This window comes from Gadus chalcogrammus, chromosome 12 (genome assembly GCF_026213295.1).
Source record: "Gadus chalcogrammus isolate NIFS_2021 chromosome 12, NIFS_Gcha_1.0, whole genome shotgun sequence".
NCBI lineage: Eukaryota > Metazoa > Chordata > Actinopteri > Gadiformes > Gadidae > Gadus > Gadus chalcogrammus.
Genome location: NC_079423.1, coordinates 26790545 through 26811571, shown reverse-complemented (window position 1 = coordinate 26811571; position 21027 = coordinate 26790545). Strand labels below are relative to the sequence as shown.

At 44.7% G+C, this 21027-nt stretch overlaps 2 protein-coding genes across 6 annotated transcripts in view; one reads left to right on the top strand and one right to left on the bottom strand.

Annotated features, from left to right (window-relative positions):
• The window catches only part of st6galnac5b (ST6 (alpha-N-acetyl-neuraminyl-2,3-beta-galactosyl-1,3)-N-acetylgalactosaminide alpha-2,6-sialyltransferase 5b), a 34776-nt gene extending 26534 nt beyond the window's left edge, over positions 1-8242 (bottom strand). Inside the window, exons 1-2 of one of the 2 annotated variants that reach the window (XM_056603781.1) lie at positions 7826-8242; positions 960-1157 (exon numbers count right to left, since the gene is read on the bottom strand). In XM_056603781.1, the coding sequence (XP_056459756.1) occupies positions 960-1157; positions 7826-7840 (213 nt within the window). In that variant the 5' untranslated portion in view covers positions 7841-8242. Of the gene's footprint in view, positions 1-959; positions 1158-1518; positions 1781-7825 lie in introns of those variants that run through there. The other variant, XM_056603782.1, reaches the window with a different exon arrangement.
• Positions 8243-9667: 1425 nt separating this feature from the next.
• Positions 9668-21027, top strand: part of slc44a5b (solute carrier family 44 member 5b) — a 36805-nt gene continuing 25445 nt past the window's right edge. For 2 of the 4 annotated variants that reach the window (XM_056603565.1, XM_056603564.1), the window contains exon 1: positions 9668-10240. In XM_056603565.1, the coding sequence (XP_056459540.1) occupies positions 10204-10240 (37 nt within the window). In that variant the 5' untranslated portion in view covers positions 9668-10203. The remainder of the gene's footprint in view (positions 10241-21027) is intronic. The other 2 variants (XM_056603563.1, XM_056603562.1) reach the window with 1 other exon arrangement.

The window sequence follows — 21027 nt, the reverse complement described above, 5'->3', positions numbered from 1 at the left end:
GTCTCTTTAAGATCAAGTCATTTGTGTGTTGATATGCCGGTCGGCGCAATGTTTGAATTTAACGTTTTTTATATGACAAAATTAACGACCTGCCGTTGCTTGTCGAGGTGAGAAATTGTGTCTTCCCTTCTTTTATCGCAATTTCTACAGTCTATAGACAGAATGTCTTACATGGGAGAGTTTTTCGACGGCTGAGCCGTTATATTTAAAAACATAACGCCGTACCTCGGCGAGTGTGTCGCTGCCTTTGTCTTGTCTTGGTGTGTGCGCGTGCGTGCATTAGAATTCATCAGGGTTACGGCACTTCTTCAGAATAATATCAAAAAACAAGTTCGATATTTGGGTTAGGGTTATATTCTTTTGCTGTTAGACATAATGGGATGACCTATCTGCTATTTTAAGGTCTACTCAAGATGGATCAATAATTGATCAGGTAGACTTATGAAGCTTAAATGTTGAGCTTCAAGCTCAACCTCTCCAGGTTCCCCAGAAGACGTCAAAGTTGATATTATGCCACTTCATATCATGCATGCACAACGTTACCACAGCAATCGATTGTGGCTCCCAAGTGATCGTTGTTCAACATAGCCGACCGATTAACACTGCTGTCTTGAGCCAATAGGATGGACAATACTGAATTCACACACCTTAAATAAGAATTTGAGGTGTGACTGAGAGCAATGCCATTGTCTTAATGATCTTCTCTAGGATATATTTTTTCACAGAAATAGGGAGTGGCAGTTTCTAACGACCAGAAAACACTTTTGCTTATAAACCTAACATTTATATTATACAAGTTTCTCTGTAAATTGTCAACCTTGTTTTCCCGCAATCGTGGTAGCAATTTACTTAAAATGTTGCACTGAGTAAAAAAAAATCCTCCATAACATTACCTTGTTGTGTTTGTACAGAAAAGATACCGAAACGAAGTGTGACAAAGTGTGTTTGAACATATTAACCTTCTGATCGACGAAACTCTTGTAGCCTCTCAGCACTGTTATTGGATCTGTGGTACTTCTCTTGGGCGGCTCCTCCAGAATAACACCGGCCCCAGGTTGGCTTGATGAGGATGGGGAGGGTGCCCTTGAAGTGTTGTTGTACATCACCATAAAACCGGTCACTGTGGTTATGACGAGTACTCCAATAATCCCCTGCCGCTGGAAAAATAAAAAAACATAACACGGAAAAACATAAGAAAATATATGACGCTCATTTAATTTGCAAATCAAATAGCTGACAGATTTCGAACAAATGACACTTGTAAACTGATCACTTCTCTCTTACAGCAAAAGTAGCTTATCTCCTACAGAGTTTGACTTTAAAAGTATTCACTTTTAAACTCTTAATCTCCCACATGCACACGTTTTTTTTTAACTCCCACTCATCACAAATCTAGACCCCATCGAAATCACCACACAGTGAGAGCTAATTTCATTCTTTAAAGCAATGATGTAGTACTTTGTACAAGATATATCTTTAAATGTTATCCACATACACACACTGAAATCTTAAAATCACCTTAGAAATAAACAGGTGTTTCCTCACTAGACTCATTTCGATTCATTTTCTTCAGTTCCATGAGAACAACTAAACCGCTCCTTCGCCCAGAATAAACTGCAACAAGAGACTGCTATACCAAAAATACAAGGTTTCTTGACTTCTTTAATCAAATCAACGATAAATAGACAAACAAAGAAAGCAAAGAATGAGGGGCTGGACAGGGTGGTGAGTCTAGAAGAAGAGATAATTGTCGTGAAATACGGAGGCCAATGATAATTTAACCAACAGTACACACACATTTGAATCAAACAGTTTTACAGCACTCACTGCACACCCACAGCACCCCCCCCCCCCCCCCCCATACAGCAGTATGCCCCACAAGAAATATAACAAGGAAAATGGCCCATTCAATTCATTAATTAAGGACCCACAAGATGTCTGGGAAAGCAGTGGTTGGCTCCTCGTTTTGCGTCTTCGTTTAAAAACTTGCTAGACTTGATCACAGTAGCCTCTCCCAGTTAGAGATATGCATATGACTCATTCTTCAATACAGATGAACAACAAGTGGGTACTTGTGGCTTGCGTCTTCAAATGAATGGCAAGATCACACTCACCACTTGTTTCTTCATCATCTGTCACCTCCTCTTGATATAAATTGCCCGACGTCTTTAACACCTGAATGATTGTCTGTATGCTGTCAACCCGGTTAGCAATGCACCACTACCAGTGCTCTCTCTACTCTTTTACATACTCTATCCTCTTTCATTGGAGTGCCATAAATCTGAACTCAAAACATAGGTAGAGGGGACCCGCCCTCTACCTGGCCTTCCTCCAGAGGGGACCCGCCCTCTACCTGGCCTTCCTCCAGAGGGGACCCGCCCTCTACCTGGCCTTCCTCCAGAGGGGACCCGCCCTCTACCTGGCCTTCCTCCAGAGGGGACCCACCCTCTACCTGGCCTTCCTCCAGAGGGGACCCGCCCTCTACCTGGCCTTCCTCCAGAGGGGACCCGCCCTCTACCTGGCCTTCCAGTCCAGAGGGGACCCGCCCTATACCTGGCCTTCCTCCAGAGGGGACCCGCCCTCTACCTCGCCTTCCTCCAGAGGGGACCCGCCCTCTACCTGGCCTTCCTCCAGAGGGGACCCGCCCTCTACCTGGCCTTCCTCCAGAGGGGACCCGCCCTCTACCTGGCCTTCCTCCAGAGGGGACCCGCCCTCTACCTGGCCTTCCTCCAGAGGGGACCGCCCTCTACCTGGCCTTCCTCCAGAGGGGACCCGCCCTCTACCTGGCCTTCCTCCAGAGGGGACCCGCCCTCTACCTGGCCTTCCTCCAGAGGGGACCCGCCCTCTACCTGGCCTTCCTCCAGAGGGGACCCGCCCTCTACCTGGCCTTCCTCCAGAGGGGACCCGCCCTCTACCTGGCCTTCCTCCAGAGGGGACCCGCCCTCTACCTGGCCTTCCTCCTGAGGGGACCCGCCCTCTACCTGGCCTTCCTCCAGAGGGGACCCGCCCTCTACCTGGCCTTCCTCCAGAGGGGACCCGCCCTCTACCTGGCCTTCCTCCAGAGGGGACCCGCCCTCTACCTGGCCTTCCTCCAGAGGGGACCCGCCCTCTACCTGGCCTTCCTCCTGAGGGGACCCGCCCTCTACCTGGCCTTCCTCCAGAGGGGACCCGCCCTCTACCTGGCCTTCCTCCAGAGGGGGTCTGCCCTCTACCTGGCCTTCCTCCAGAGGGGACCGGCCCTCTACCTCACCTTCCTCCAGAGGGGACCCGCCCTCTACCTCACCTTCGCCGGCCTCCTAAAGGGTTCCGCCTTCGCCGCTGCCGGCCTTCTGAGGGGTTTCTTTGCCGCTGCAGGCCTCCTGAGGGACTGAACCCTCATCGTCCTTGCCGCCGGCCTCCTGAAGGGTTCCGCCTTCACTCTGCCTCTGCTTGCCCCCCAGGCCGTCCGCCTGAGGCTCCCTGCCTTGCCCTGGAGCAGTTTTCTGGCCGTCCTGCTGGCTCCCCTCCACCCACCCTATTTGGGTTTGACTTTCTTCGTGTTTTCTTTTGCTTGTCGTGGGTCGCCTGGGAGTCGACCCTTAAGGGGGGGGTACTGTCATGGTCTGTGTCGTGTTTTGGTGTGTTTCCCTGTGTTTCCCTCCTGTGTTGATTACTAATCCCTCCCCTAATGTGTCTCAGCTGTTCCTCGTTGCGTGTCTTGTGTTTGCTACTTAAGCCCTTCTCTTTCCTTTGTTCCTGGTGCTGTCATTGTGGTTTGTACCTGAGTCGGGTTACCTGTGTTCTCTTCGTTCCCTTGCTCCTTGCCTTAGCCTTTTGGCGTAAATAAAGTGCTGTTTACCCTAACCGTCTGCATCTGGGTCCTACCTGCTTGCCTGCCACCCGCTAGCCATAACACCTGTAACTACTCAAGCTACACTACAACTGACTACTACTTTATAGCCTGTATCCCCCTCTGCTTATAAACCGATTTAAAGCTCAAACCAAAAGAAAATGTTATTAGCCATTATAACTAATTAATTGTATTAACATAAAATAATCATGTGAAGGACTGGTTTTCAAACTGTGGTTCACAGAATGAACTCCAAAATATATGCATGCTGACATTTCTTGTAATTTTTATGTGACAATTAATATTTTGAAGACTGGGAATATAATACGCCTGCTGCATCGATAAGTGGTGACATGCTTTTTGACCTGACATTTTTAAAATGAATGAATTATTTTTTCTGATCCTGGATTATTAGGGTTGTTTGATAACCTATAGGCCCACTGCACTGACTAATAAGCCACCAACATTATAACAAGTTTTATTGTATGGAGGTTATATATATATATATATATATATATATATATATATATATATATATATATATATATATATATTTTACATTTAATAAATGGACAACTAATATTAAATGACAAGGAGGCCATTAACAGATTACAGAATAGATATGGGCTGAATGAATTACTAGCAATGGGATGGAAGACAAGAAAAGATGAGTAGGGAAAATAAGGGGGTTTACTGGTGATACAACCCAGCGTGGTACTGGCCTGGCCTGGACGTGTTGCACGCGTCCAGTAAGACGTAAATGTATAACTCGATAAGCCTCCTGGAGCCCTTGAAATCAGCTCTTTCCCACATTGGGAGAGTTAGAATTGCCATGGTAGTGCCACGGTCCTGAGGTTGAACCTTCGGCCCATGCTTTTGTTCCCTGATCCAAATGGGTACTTGGATGCTAGGGGTCACTGAATAAATCATTTTTGGGCTGCCGAGCCAGTGCATCTGCAATCTTATTGGTAGCCCCTGATTGACCTCAAAGTCAAATGCAGCCAGCTCTGAACCCTAGCACTGTTCCACAGACCCAACTTTGGCTGTTCTCAAATGAATGAATTATTCCCCAGGAAGTACTCCAACGTATCTGCCACTGCCCATTTAAGGGCAAAAAGCTCCAGCTTCCTTGTGGTGCAGTTAGTCATGTAATATAAGGCCCCTGCTTTCAAAAACATTTGTTCTTCTTTGGCCTTCTTGATACTGAGACAACACTGCACCAAGTCCAGCATGACTTGCGTAAATTTCAAGATCAAAGAGTCTCGCAAAGTTAACATAGCCGAGGATTGGGGCACTGACTTATAACTTATACAAGGACTGGAACCCCTGCTCGCACTGTTCATTCCACTTCTCCACAACGGAGTATGGAGCCACGACCATTGGGCTTCTATATGCTTTCAATTACATCTGCAGCAAGACAGTGTAAGGTGCTGCAAGCTTTTAAGGGGACATATTATGAAAACAACCATTTTCCTGGGATTTGGGGTGTTGTTTTGGGTCTCTGGTGCTTCCACACACATACAAAGTTTGAAAAAAGTCTGTGCATGATTTTAGGAAGGGGGCACAATTGAATATTACCTCCCACTTCTCCACTCCCCTCCAATCAGAGCATAGCTAAGATTTGTGGACCAGTGGACGAGCAGCCCCGGCGGGGGGGAACTCAGCGGCAGCCCGGCAGCTCAGCCCCGGGAGTGCAATCCCTTTCTCTGCCGGACCGCCGCGGAGCTCCCCCCGCCGGAGCTGCCGGACTGCCGCCGAAGCTTCGGCGGCAGTCCAGAGGAGGAGACATGAAGGAGAAAGGGATTGTATTCCTGGACCTGAGCTGCCGGACTGCCGCCGAGCTACCCCCCCGGACTGCTGCCTCCGGCCGCCGGCGGTGTACTCCTGGAGCTGAACTGCCGCCGAAGCTGACAGGTCCGGCAAGGGGGAGCTCTGCGGCAGTCCGGCAGCTCTGCGGCAGTCCGGCAGCTCCGGCGCGGTGTACAATCCCTTTCTCCTCCATGTCGCGGTTCATGGACTTCAGAGAGCCAAGGCCAAGTTCCTTTCCCCCAATTCTTCTCAACCATAGCCGAGATAACCCCCACTACGAATCTTTACTTGTTGTGGAAGTACCAGAAACGTCAGATGCAGTCTTTATGATTCATAATATCATCCGAGGCGCACATAGCTTTTGGCCGTGATATTAAATATAATATTATATAAATACCCATGCATAATATTATTATTATTATTATAATATTATATTATATAGATATAGAGCTCCAGGGGTCCGCAAACGGCAACAATCCCTTCTCCTCCATGCTGAGGTTCAGTCTGACAGCTCATTGGTCAATGGGCAGCAGCTCATTTGCATTAAAGCTACAGACACCAGAAACAGTGCATTCTGAAGGGACTGAAGCAGAGGGGAATAGCGGTAGGCAAGATTTTTTTTCCTAAAAGCAATTTCCAGCAAACAGCTTCAAAAACATGTTTTCTGGAACTCAAATACTATGTTTACTTGTTGGGAAAACACCATAATATGCCTCCTTTAAAAACTCCTTATCAAAGCGGCAGTAATAAGATGCAAATCAAAGGGAAGACAGGAGCTCAGTTGCAGTATTTGGTCATTTCCATTGTTAATGATAATTGTTGAGCATAATGATCTTGCCTGGAACAGAGGCAACCCCAGCTGCTGACACTATGTACGCCAGGTACTTGACCGCATAATGAAATGATTTGTTCTTGCAAGCCAGGAACAAGAAAGCAAACAACGGTAAAAAAAACACCGGGCCAAAAGCCATTAAATTGAACTAAAAAAATTGGGGTTCAGAATGAGTGAAACAATTAAGTGACTCAACAGTATCTCTGACAGGGCCTCTTTCCAGCCTGGACTGGCAGATTTCAGTGGGGGGAACTCAAAGAGGCAAGCACCAAGCTGAAAAAAACAATTAATGGTAGCAATGCCAAATGATCTTCATGACAAGCAGGCCGGGAACAGACAATTGTTGTCTTACTCAGTCAATGACACCAAGTAACCTATGCAGAGAATTCCCAATCTATTTGCAGCCTTCAACTGCAGTCACAACTTATCCTTGCCTTGTGACTGAAAGCTCTCTATAAATAAATCTGTAATAGTGGAGAGTCTGGACCCGGCGTCCAGTAGTCATGGAAGTTTGAAATACTCTTCTTAAGCTCCCTCTACAGCATGGCATCATGTACTTGTTCTATAAGCTGATTGTGCAAGATCTGTTCAGCATAATATGATATTATGATCACATTTAAAACATGATAATAGTCCCTGAGAGATTCACCTCTGACTGTGCTGGAGAAACTGAAGCTGTGCAGCAACATAAGACTGGGGAGCAACTATAATTTTCAATGTATGGAAAATATATTTTTGAATTGTCTTTGCCTGTTTCAAGAAGGACCTTATGGGTCCTTGAGGGAATATATTCTGCACGTCAAATAAGACCCAGATGCCAAGTTTCCATATTTTTTTTATAAAACGCGGGGGCGGGGGGTGTGGCCGTTGAGGTTTGTCCACGAGTTATGGCGCCCCCTGCGGTCATAGCGGTACATAACTTTTTCTGACCTCCTTGTCTACATGTGCCTGTTTCATCCCTGAGGCGTTCACATTTTGAACCCTTCGCTTTAAATATTAAATACTAATATTATTGAAAAACAAAATTAAAAAAAATCTGCAATGCTTGTTCTCTAAAAGTAGACACGCATTGATATATTCCGACTTTTTGATAGTGGTTCTTTTATTAATAAGTCAACAACTGTTGGAGGAGATAATTACGCAAAATTAGGTGTAATCATTTAAAAAATATATATAAGACACATGATAACAATAGTGTGGCTTGCTTTGCAACCACATATTCATGCGTTACAGTTGAGTTATTTTCATTGTTAACTATGTTAGGAATATATAGCATCGTCATTGCTCAATATAGTGGTCTGTACAGTGGGCGTTTGAGGCATGCGTCTTCAAATGAGTTGCAAAATCACACTCACCGCTCGTGTCTTCATTTTCTTTCGCCTCCTCTTATATTGAATTCAATTGCCCGATTTAAGATCGGCTTCAGGTCACAATGGTAAGGTCTAACAACATTTCAGAGACGTCTTTATCACCTAAAGGTGCATGCTGTCGCCCGCGAACGGGGAGGCGATGCTCCACAACCAGCGCAGCGCTTACTCTTTTACATACTCTGTCCTCTAGTGCCTTCAATATCTGAACTCCTCCTCCTCAAGGTCCTAATGACCTTATCTTTACAAATTCACAGCAACGCTCATACACTGCTTGCTTCACAACTAACTAATACAACGCGGATAAATACGATCGCATAGGCTACTTAGATAAGACTTTAAAGGCAACCTGTAACTACTCAAGTCTTGTCGACGCGAGTGACGTTAACCCCAACGGGGCGTTGGGCAGAGCTCTAGCATTGTGGTTATAGGTAACGGGTTAAGGTTAGAGTTTGATAGCCTGTATTAGATACACTCTGCTTATAACAGTACAGCTTCAACCAAAACGATTTTTTTGTAGCTTTTATAATTAACTAACAAACTAATTATTATTTACATTAAAAGATAGGTGATCAACTTTCACATGATTTTGGGTCAGTTGGCAAAAACAATGTCCTCAAAAATATATGCATGCCTACTCTCTTTTCTGTTTAATGTGATAATTAGTATGTTGACGATTGAGAATAGTATGCCTGCTGATAAGCAGTGTCCTGTACAGAGTGAATGTGTTTTTTGACATGACATTTAAGATAAATGAATAATTTGACTGATCCTGGATTATGGGGGTTATTTAGGCTAGAGATCCTGAAGGTCCATCGCACTGACTAATACGCCACCAACATCATTGTACAAAGAAAGATGATCGTATGAAGGTTATAGAGGCCTTACAACTGAAATTACAAATGAAAAAGGAGAAAGAAGGTGTTTTATATTGTTGGTTTCACATTTAATAAATGGAAAAGCGAAATAAAACGACAAGCAGGCTATCAACAGACTACAGCATAGCTATGAGATAAAATAATTACAACAAGCAATGGAAGACAGGATAAGATGAGGTGGGGAAAAATAGTTTTGTACTAAGTGCCTTATAAAGTCCCAGAGCACATCCACTCATTACCTTTCGCACGCCGGCCGAGCCCTGGGGTAATACTGGTGATCCAACCCAGCATGGTACTGGGCCGGCCCCCAGCACCCTACAGACCCCTGCGCCGATGAAGGTTTCAGTGTAATGGTCTGAGCCAACAACAGATCGATAGCAAAGCGGCGGATAGTGCTGAAAAACACTCAAATTCCCAGGGTCCAAACACACTCTGCTGAAAGAATTTACCCCAGTAGAAAACACATAAAGCTTTTATTGGTCAGTTAAGATGCACTGAAAGATGCTCATTGCTACGCCTATACTATTTTGTTTTCTGACCTAGTGGAAAACTAAATCCCAATACTGCTACAAGTAAGCCTACTTTGTTGGCTTACCTAATGTTTGCACCGATCATGGATGATAACTATTGTGCAGCTGTTACTGGAATTATATGTTGAGGCAAAGAGAGGGAGTTGTGTGTATGTTGGGGGGGGTTGGTGTGTGTGTGTGTGTGTGTGTGTGTGTGTGTATGGTTGTGTGTGTGCGTGTGTGTGTGTGTGTGTGTGTGTGTGTGTGTGTGTGTGTGTGTGTGTGTGTGTGTGTGTGTGTGTGTGCGCGTGCGTGCGTGCGTGTGTGAGTGTGTTTGTGCGCGCGCGCCATCGCCGAACTCACTGCAGAGGGCAGTGTTCTTGTACAAAGGACCAGCAAGCGTGGGAATGTTCTCAAAGAATGTGTAGTTGTGGGGTAAAATGCCTTGTAAATTGCGGTATATGTAGCCTATACGGATATTATATATATATTATATGATGAACTTGCGGTTTACAGTTTAAAAACTTAAGTCCCACGACGATACGCTGCAAAACACGTACAAACAGTAGGCCTACAAAAAATGTCGTTTCAATGATGTGTCACATGGCAACTGCGTAGTTTGATCACAAAGCAGGACTATGCATCTTTATCCAAACGGAACGATGCCTTGAGCAATATACGAACATTCTTCGATGGATTATAGCCAGGAAAAACGAAATCCATGTCCTCGATGACAATAGAAGATGTTTAATCCTAGCGTCTCCTTTAAGAAATCTTTTTTTTCTCTCTCTAGAATAACTAATGACGCTGTCCCGTGCTGTAAACACGGTCGACGCTGTGCTGCGTGGTCTGGCAGCCCGGATCGAGATCTCGGGGTACTGTATTTATCTAGTGACAGGACCATTTAAAACCGTGATTCACCTCGCGTCTCATATGCAAACCCTAAAACCCAAACGGTGCATCCTCTGTACGAAGTGCAATGGCTAGAAAGACGGACATTCCTTCTTCTTACTATGGTGAGTGGAGCCGTCTTTTGTTAAACGCAGTCTTTCCTCTCCACAGGACAACAAAGGATAATTCTTCATGGACCCGATCATCTTTAGACCTCTGTCGATTCATATCAGCTGTTCTGTTTGGCTTTACAGTAAAAGTGTGCCGAATGGACAGTTTTGTTCTGTATGCGTACGTTTTGGTAATAAGCAGATGTAACGTTATCTATTAGCGGACTTTTCCTCATCATATATAGCCTATATTCAGAATGCAACGTTTGACCAATTATAGTTAACGATGTAAATAGCTGTTGTATGTAGACCCTGATGAAATGTAGAATTGCAAAAGACCTAGGCTCTGTAGGTGTATGCTGGTATGTAAGCGTAAACGTGCATATAATTTAGCTGTCAACGACAATGGATTTTGTGGTATTTGTCATGCGTTGGTGCCTAGAGATCCTTTAAAACGAGACAAAGCCTAATATTGATAAATTAGTCGGCTATTACAATTGAATAGCAGAATAGTAGTTCAATGCATTCAGAGACGATTATCAAAGGCAATTTGAATAGCAAGTTCATGATTGTGTGCGACATTCAGTTGCTTGGCAGATGTAAATAATCGCATAAACAGTATGCCTATGCCTTATCAAGCCTCGGTTTCTTACCTAATACGTGTGTAAATCGGGGTTTTACTCCTCATACACAAGAGCCTACAACATGGATTTAAAATGTCAATGTTTTAATGGGACTTTCCCTGTATTATGCTTGCATTCAGATTTTCCACAAGAACAGAACTATTACTTATTAGTAAGTAACCAACACATTGCACCTTCCAAGCTGTCAAGTTAGCACTGACATTCACACTCACATCCATGGCTGGGCACAACTGTCAGGAAGTGAGTTTGAGCTGCAGGACTTTGCGTCCTCCTCCTCCTCCTGTCTATGCACAACAGTATGCTGCAGGAGAACTTAATGCAGTTCTGTATCTTGATGGAGCTACACTGCACTGGGTCCATGACTTTCCAACACGCTCGCCAAGGTATCGGCCGGATCTCATGACACCCCAGCCCCCCATAGGCCTGCTGCCAATTAGGGTTCCTTTTCCATCTGTTCTGCTGTCCTGATCTGGGCTTCTGCCAGAGTTCTCACGGGGGGGGGCGGGGGAGTCGGTGGGATTATTAAAACAGTACAGAGAGGCATATCACCAAGAGCCCATCGAAATGCATGTTTTATTCCAGACGATTTCGTGCTTGGTTAAGATCAGCATTCAGCAGACTTTGGTCATCAAAGGCGTATATCCATTCACATGTGTGGATCATTCACTAAGAATGTGTATTGAATATATTCTTGGGCAGTGTGGATTCAGGCTGAGGAGAACGAGGAGAATCCATTTCTGGTGGACACCTGCTCAGACCTGATTGTGTTTGACAGCTGTGTTCTGCCATTTTGTTTAGACAAAATAAAACCTATACTCGTTTGGGCTTTGATGTGTTTGAAATCAAGATCGTTCTGCTTGTGTAATTAAACAATTACGCGACAACGAACATCTGAATCAGTGCAGACATATTGCCCACATTACAGAGTTACCTGCTGTGATTACATAAGCAGAAGTGGAGGAGTCACAAGAACAGAGTGAGTTTTAACCCCTTCAACGTTCAGCAGCAGTTGGAGATGCTGCGGTGGCACGTAGGCTGGTACTTAAAAAAGTATTTCATCGTCTATGACAGCATAAAGGAGCCGAATGTAAAGTAAAGAGGTTCTCTGATAGATTTCTAAATGTTTTTGTAGTTATTTAGTCTGTAAAACTATAGGTCATACTTTACAAGTAAGAAAGCGATTATTATAATACATTTGAAACAAGTATTTTCTAGAGCCGTTTGTCCGTTCTGATTCCCTGTAGAAATGGCGGTTCAATGTATCGGGCCCCTTGGTGGAGGACCTGCTCCCTATGTAGATATGAAGAGGTCCATCTTAGCCGTCACACAACGATTGTTATTTTCATGGCATTACACACTAATTAAAAGTGTGTTAATTACACATTGGCACTAAATTATCCACACTGCATCTTTAGCAGGCTTCAACAGAATCAAAATGAGTTTCCCCCCTCACAGTCAACGTTGAGCTGGGACTTATGCACAGGTAATTAACACATTTATCACATGAGCAGCTCACAAAAAAACGCTGCATTTCTTTACGCTCGCCTGATGGAGAGCTTTGCCAATTAACGAATAGGTTATGGTTGTGCCGGTTATGCTCTTTTACCTGTACCTTTTAAGTGTAAATTATATTTGCATGAGCCATATGAGCTTCATGGACACATTGAATCATTCAACGGCTGTCTGTCTGTGTTGACCCAAGCTGACTAGCTTGTTTCCCATAAAACGGCACTCTAGGGAGAATTACATCAACCTACACACCTCCAGCCATCCATAGCCTGTCTAGTTTTTAGTGTACATGCAAACAGGGAGACTTACAATGACGTTGGAGTGCACCGCAACATTTGACACAATGCGTGTCATTAAAATAATGAATCATTACCTTGTAGCAATGGAGACCTGGTTGTTTCTCCGTCGGCTGGGTTTTGCATTACACATGTCTTGCCACAGAGGTGAGGCACTTGTGTGTTAGACTACATCTCAAAGATGTATGTGTGGAAACCAACGTGGGGCTCTCACTTGACAGTTGACAGCAATCGGAATTCTGTGTGTAGTCCGCACAGCGGCAGAGGTTAAGAGAATTCCCTGTGGAAGGACACACAGACCCATCTGTCACCGGTGTGTGTGTGTGTGTGTGTGTGTGTGTGTGTGTGTGTGTGTGTGTGTGTGTGTGTGTGTGTGTGTGTGTGTGTGTGTGTGTGTGTGTGTGTGTGTGTGTGTGTGTGTGTGTGTGTGTGTGTGTGTGTGTGTGTGTGTGTGTGTGTGTGTGTCCAAATGCTAACCGAGTGTACTGTACATTTAAAAATGCAGCATGTGTTAGTGCAGCATGTATTCATTCTGCATCCTTTCCTGGGGACGGTTTACTGTTTACATAAGTATGTAGAATGTAAAGTTGATGGGTGGATATGGGGAAAAGGAACCCAGGAGCCAGCGCAGAATAAAGTCACGATGTTGAAAGACACAACATAGAGTGTACCAAATGACGGTTCACAGATAGTCACAGCCCTATGAAAACATATGGGATGTACTCCTTTACTGACTACAAACATCAGTTCATAGGTAATTAGTTAAAGGGAAATGCCGAGATATCTGTCATACCCAGATTTATAAGAGTCGTTTAATTCCAAATTCGTCTTTGGGCTGGGGAGTATAGAGGAAGGTTACCTGTCAGCGGCACATCAAAGGCAGCCTAATAATCACAGCGCAGAAAATGCTAAATCTGTGTTTGTAGACAAACTATAATCTTGTTGTGTTATTACTGGCACTTGTTTTGAATAAGCAACTATTAGGAACACATTGAAAATCTTTGGAAAGTAATTAAAGTATATGCAAATCAATGGAAGCGGCGAGCGGAAAGCAAAGGCACAATTAATGAATTTTGAATTAAACAACTTGTCTTGTCTGGGTCAGACAGGCAAACGGCAATATGCAGAAATGTTGGCGAATCCCTTTAATGGTTAGGTAATAGTTACTGTTGGATCCGGAAGGATCCAACTGTGTTATAGCAGAACTATGGGGGGAGACGGCACTGAGTCTGGGCCGGAAACCAAGAACTGCTAGCATAAGTGGATGAAGCTTTCTGACAGGGATTTAAATAAGTGTCTCTTGTGGCAAGTTTGTGTTCGTCATTTACATGCATACAGATTCTCGCCTCCAGCAACAAAATTTGTTGAAACAAATGCAAAAAGAAAGAAAGTGGTACACCACGTTCACCCAGGTCTTAGCTTGGCTGTCATCAGACTTTTGATATTAATCCAAAGTCTGATTTGTCAGACTAGTTAATCGTAGATGCTGTACTTTTCTATCCACATACAGTATGTAATCACCCGCATGTGTTCAAGTGGTAAAAAACGAAACACATCTGCTGCTTCAAGCTTCCTCCTACTCATCACACTGGAGCCCTTTGATTTCAAAGGCCGGGGCAAGACTTGCATCAGCGGCGCTTGTCTAATAAAATCAAAGATACTCCATTCAGAGTCTATTGAACCCATTAGACACATTGCGTTTAGTTCTACCACAGTTACACAAGGATCTAACTGAAATGCCCTCTGGTCCCCCCCCCCCCCTTCTTCTGTCCCAATGAAGTATCCAAGGTCACGCAACTGCAGCCCCTTTTCCCAAACGTTAATATTTATATTTGTGTTATTATTCTTTTTGTGTTGCTTTTTTGTGCTTACGGCAGGCTAGCTGTCGAGCGTCTGGCACTTTGATATGCTAACTCCGGTTCCCCAAGCTTGGGGGATGCTGGGAAGGTGGGCTGTAGGGCAGAAACCCCCATGGAGCCTCCTCGCTACATCCCTCTGAGGGGTTGTCAGCCCAAGCCCAGCGTGCTGAGCTGTCTCCTCAGCCGTCACAGAGAGCATCAGCGGTAAATACTTCTCATGTATGAAAGTGCCCAGTATCTATTCACGCGTGTAAGACGCTGTTTGGGAGACCTCAGCAGATATGCGGAAAGTAAACAGTTTGCACCAACCAAAAACAGGATTTCAAATCATTGATATCCTCAGGAGAATGCGGAGAGTACCTTAATTAGTTTTCGTTTTCTACAGGGAGCGAGGGACAATGAGGAACCATAGCCACTTTTTTAAGATTTGGGCATTTGTTTTTCATGACAGTCCAGAAGGGCTTGTGCTGTGGGTAGATTTTGTGTAATAATCATCCACATTCCTAGTGCTATGAAGAAGAATGCCATCTGGAGTTTATTTCAAATGGTCAGCAAATCTCTTCAGTGAAATTAGCACGTGTCCGCATTGTGCAGCTCTAGTTGGGGAACATGTCATGTCTAAAGATTGTCAGGTACTGCGGCGGTAGACAATACAAGGCATCAGTGATCACAGAAGAGAGAGTCAAAGTTCAAAGCCATATCTGCAAGACATCATAGCAACGTGAGATACTGCTTCGAGTAACGCCCTGCTTCATAACTTGGGCATTGGGTCAGCATTGGGTTTTGGTTATTAGTTCTTTGTTTCGGTGGAGTCATTCTCATGACATGTTTCTCGACCTCTTGGGTGCACTTCTGCTTTGCAGGTTTTGTCATGCTAGCTCACAACAATTTCTCCTCCGTGTGATAAACATTTTTTTTCAAAAGGCATGGCTTTGAACAATGATGCCCTTAAGTAGGGGTAATCCTCCTGCCATTTGGTTAGATATTTACACAAACCTTTAGCCTTTTAGACAGGCACTCCATGTCTCCATCCCTCTCACGGGAAGCCCCCACCGATAGCATTGCGTCATGTATGGCAACGCGTTACATTCATTTTGTATTGGACGCAATATCGCGATGGGCAAGGGACTGTGGGGAAGGCTAGCGTTTGCTTGGGGATTGCTTTGTATTGAAGGGGCGGGTCGAAGTTTGAACTTCAATGAACTATGCGATTGAGCGTGTAGTGCAACACGTGTTTAGCCGATGTGATTGGACAATCGACATTCAGTGAGTACTGGCGGGCCGTGCAGACTCGAGGTGAAATCCATTTTCTTTTTTTAAGCACTTCCATCAACAAAGTGGTAAACACTCACAGGCAGCAACGAAAGTGGATGCGGGGCGATGTCCCCCAACGCCAACTGTTTCAACCGCTTTTCATGGGGCCAAGCCGTCTCGTTCATCCATTTTTTTTTTTTATCCTTGCGGGGTGCGGTTCTTCTTCCTCTTCTTCTTGTTTTATTGGTGGGTGCCGTTTGAATGACAGACTTTTCGTCGCTGGATGTTACAGCTAATGTTTTACCTACTGCCACCTTCTTTACTGGAGGGGAATTGCAAACATATTCTTATGCCTACAATCCACGTTAACCTACTGCCACCTTTTATTTTTTTATACGTAAGAAATGTAAACAATACAGGAGACAGAATATATGTAAACAGGGAGGACAACAGAGGAGATGGATCAAATACTGGAGAATCCCAGGAAAAACAGGCGTGATAAATGGGAATGCTTGTGTAGACCCAAACCCAGTGTGTGTGTTTGGGCCTGCGTGCGTGAGTGTATGTACACGTGTGTCAGATTCCATATGATTATGAAACGAGGATCATCATTACCAAGATCTTAAAAAATACTAAGCATCAGAGCCATAGGGTAGAGCATGATTCGACAGAAGCCAATGCTTCATTAAATATGAATGAACAGCGTTCAAACTAAAAGACTGAGCCTGCTTGACTAAATTGGGCACATCATTACGCAGAATTATTAAGCGTTCCGTTACTCAGATGTTTTCTAAAAGAGAGCTGCAAAAATCAGAGCGGACGTTTTTTTCAGACGCACTCTTTCCGCCGAAACTCTCTTCAAACGACTTCGGACCTTTCCCTGAGCTGAGCACCCGCAGTGTTTTAGAGCTGTTAGCCTGAACGTGGCATGAAAGAGGGCTGTGTTATAAAGTGTAGCCCGATGACACTGGACTCAGTGTACTGGGTGTGTTTACACACAGACAAGTTTAGCAAAGGCAAGGTAACAGGGTGTAGGCGGAACAGATGTCGAAACGGGAAAAAAAGGTGAAAGTAGTGAAATTCTGTATGATTTCCTTATGAACCTCTATCTGATTTATGAGAAGTTAGATGTTTGCAGAGTAATGCACAGCATAGGGCATTCCCTTGTTAAATACCTAAGGTGTGTTTATGGCTGTTTGCCTCCCTTCTCATGCTTAAGGTCATATAATATTTGCATGTATTGTTCCATCTTGTTTTCCTTTAAAGATTACTAAATTGTATCAAATGTAGGGAAGATTCCTTTTGTTTCGTATCATGAACATGAAATGATGTGCTTTAAGTTCACAGCTGTTAGTATAGTGCACAGATCCGGGTGATAGAGCAGATTCAATGCAGAGGCAAATGTGTTGGCCTGAAAGCATGAGGATTGAGGTCAAAGCAATCGTCTGATACTGTTGTTGTGTAACTCCCAACCCGGCCTTATTGTCCCGAGGTGTCACTGACACTGTGATTGGTGTGTTGTTGTTCATCCCAAAGCATATGTCACAGGAGGACACAGACATACGAGCCAGCATCCCGTCGAAGCTCCCACCAGCTATGTGCGGGAGCAGGACAGTATAACTCCAGCCAGCCTGTGTGTGCTGAAGCTTGCCTGGGGGGCTTTTTCCCAAAGCTGTTGACTGGAGTCTCTCATTGAGCTCTTACCGCACAACACCCCATCCGATCCACCGGGGCCTGCGCTGTGTGTTCTGGCGCGCTGCAGTGCCCTCTGAGCTGCTGACCTATCGCACAGGCAGGGGCCGGGCAGAGGGCCCCTGGGGGCCCGTCACTCTGTGTTTCAGGAGAAGCACTCCGGTCAACGGAGTTAAAGCCCAATTTAACTTGACATTGCGCAACTTTTGTGCTAATGGCTTGAGTGTCTTCCTCCTGCTGTTCCTCAAGGATGGGGAAGAGCGAGGTGGCTGCTGGCGCGCAGCCAGGTGCTGCATCCGATTGGTCCTCAGCTGTGCTAGTAGGAAGCATCTTTGAGCTAAATACCTGCTCCAGAATGACCTGTCTACCCATCAATCTTCGGTCATTTAGAAGATGCTTTTGTCCAAAGTGACCGGCTGCATTGAATTCAGATACTACCAGGGAGGGGTTGGCCGTCTTGCTCAGGGATGCTTAATTTGGCTGAGGACAGGGATACAGTAACCTTAAGATGGCAGTGGAATAGCACCCCAATCCTGCTGTCTCTGTTTTAGGCTTTAGATAAAAGCATCTGGCTAAATGGCGAATCAGTAATTGTTCTTCATGGGTAACCCTCTCCTGTATTTGTTGGTAACATTTTGCATGAAGCCCTGGCAGATTGTTTTTTATCAAGAGGCATGCCTCTGATCCCTGGGCTGCCGGCCGCAATCCGTCACATCATCCTCTGTCCTTTTGCCCCTTCGATCTCATCCTGACTCGCCCCTTTCTCATCCGCCCTAGTGATGTGTGGTACAGTGGTATGGACCAAACGGTTTCTGGTGTGTGGCGCCCACATACTGTATCGGAGACATGCAAGTGTTTGGAGTATAACTCCCCTCCCTGAGGAGATCAATGAAAAGTGTGTGGACGCTTTGTGTTGTTGTTTTCTATTTATATTCTGCTTGCGTGGGTTCCGCTACAATGGCTTGCTACCCAACTCGCCCATAAAGGATCTCTCTCCCGCTCTGATTAGCGCTGATGTAAAGGAGTGTGATGCAACCCGATAGGGAGGAGACGTCGGGGGGCGTCCACTGGGGACAGTCGGAACTACCTCAGGCAACCGTTGGTTATCCACGGTGGAGTTATTGATGTGATTTTGTTATGCTGCAACGCTGACTACCGAATCTGTGCTACACAAGCTACACGCCATGGCAGACTTTGATGTAGACGCAGATTTTTTGATTGCAACAGAAAGCCTGATAACATTCACAGCAATACAAACATGGTTGAGGCCTGAAACCCTTTTAGGATTAAACACGAGCAGAGTATTCTAAATATGGCCATGTCCTGATTGTTGCTCCTAGGGTGATGCTAGGTTTATAAAGACAAGTTGTCTTTATAAACCTAGCATCACCAGTGCTCTTTAAAAACAGCAGTAGTCTATTGTCTTAGACAATAGACTACTGCTGTTTTAAAAGAGCGCTGGTCATGATTTTGCCTTACCAATTGACATTGGTGTTTTCTGAACTTCCATCATCCACTTTAAAGTAGGACAGGAATACCATCCCATAATACTGTGCAAGCCCCGACATGCTCTCCCTCCACATGTAGAGGGAGAGCATGTCGGGGCTTTCACAGTATTATGGGATGCTCTCCCTCCCTCTAAAATACCGGAGCCGTTACACCGTATCCTTCGGGACGAATTCACACGTACTGCTTAACCCAGAACACCTCCCAATTTTAGAACAGAAACATGGTCACGGTGACGCCATCGGCACCAGAGATGGCTTGGAGAACGATTATTGAACTGATTCAGTGACGTGGAGGTTGTTGTTGTTTATACTTTGGTAAAGTTCAGCTTCATACTGCATGAAATTACTGAGATGGAAAAAGTCTGTATTCAAATAATAATGCTGATGATAATGAAAATATTAATAATTATAACAATATGAATTGTTGTTTTCATATATTATAACAAGTTCTATCCAATAGCAATGTTAGACTTCCTCAACTGTCAGTATTGGTAACTTAACTTTACAATTATTTTATCAGAGTAATTAAATAGCCCAAAACAAAATGTGTTTCCTCACCTAAACCCACTGTTTGTGGTACAAGACTCAAACACGACTCTCACACATCCAAACACAAAATGCATCAAAAATTCCTCTGTGCTGTTGCCAAAAGAAAGCATTGCCAAAGTTCCGGTATTTGCTGCCAGGAAATAACAATCTTGTTTTTCAACGTTGCGTCTTCAACCACAGCAACCCATTGGTCTCGCAGAGGCTGCGAATGCTGATCCCCAGTAACACGATTGCAAAACATCCCATTTATCACTTAAAAGTTCAGCACTTCTCCAGTAAAACAATGAAAAACAAATGCACGGCTGATGCTCGTTATATTTGCAATGTTTGTAATCACACAAAAAAAATTATCTTTATTCTACTATTATTGCACCAAATGCAATAAACTGTATGTGTGTTCCTATCCTGCTGCATAACAAATTTTTAAGTAGTTTTTTTGACTCTCCCCCGTGGGGGGGAAGCCGTTAGCCTAGGATGCTAACAATAGTCGGCCAATCAAACTATTATGCAGAGGCGCTGCTTGCTCTCTCATCTGCTCCTCGTACACACTAGAACTCATTAGTAGATACATTTAGGAACATGGTTGCGCTATCTTTAGCCCCTTTTACACTGCCTGTTCAAGGAGGGAATACTCTGTTTAAAACGTAGAAATTTGGCATGGGGGGGGGGGGGGGCATTGTTGTTCCGCCTTTAAGCCGGAAGCGGAGGCCGTATCGAAGCTGAATGGACATCTGTGTAGAAAGGTGAACCAATCTAGGCTACCTAGATTGGTTCGGGGGAGGTATAAAATCTATCACTCACACACGGGGGAGGTATAAAAAAACTATGAAGAAGAGACAGAGCAGTGTTTCTCCGACGTATTTCTGATCATAGAAGCAAGTCGCTTGTGCGAATGGGCTGTTGTTACGTTACGCGGCCTCAGCAAGTCGCAACGTTATGTATCAACATGTTGTTTACAATGCAAACCAACTGTGCTTGCTCTTAAAGAGTGGTAACCTAGGGAAAACACCTTAATTCTTGTTAATTGTTTCGAAAGCAATGTTGCCACCAGTGACGCGTATGTTATACACGACAAAGGACGCCGGGGCTGTTGTGTTACACCTCACGCCTCGGATTCCTGAATGCCGGCATGGTATGTAGAAGCACACGGGGGGGCAGGCATGTGTGAAAAAGTGTAAAAAAGCAAAGCCAGCATAATGATAATCCTCTTTACGGCAATGTCGCAGGATCTCTGTATAAAACGGGCCTTTGGTCGAGAATGCTGTTAGACCACTGGAAGCATTGTATATCAAATGCAGGACATTTTGGAAATTGGCTGGATGCCACAACCCTATCCTACCCTAAAGGTGACTAGATCTAGCAGTGTAAAAGGAGGTAACCTATGAAGTTGTTAAAGACAGCTTCTGCTGACTGTGTCAGTGGAAACTCACTTTTTGGCAAGTATTTTCCACATGAATGCACACACTGGTGCCTTTTACTTTTCTGAAATGC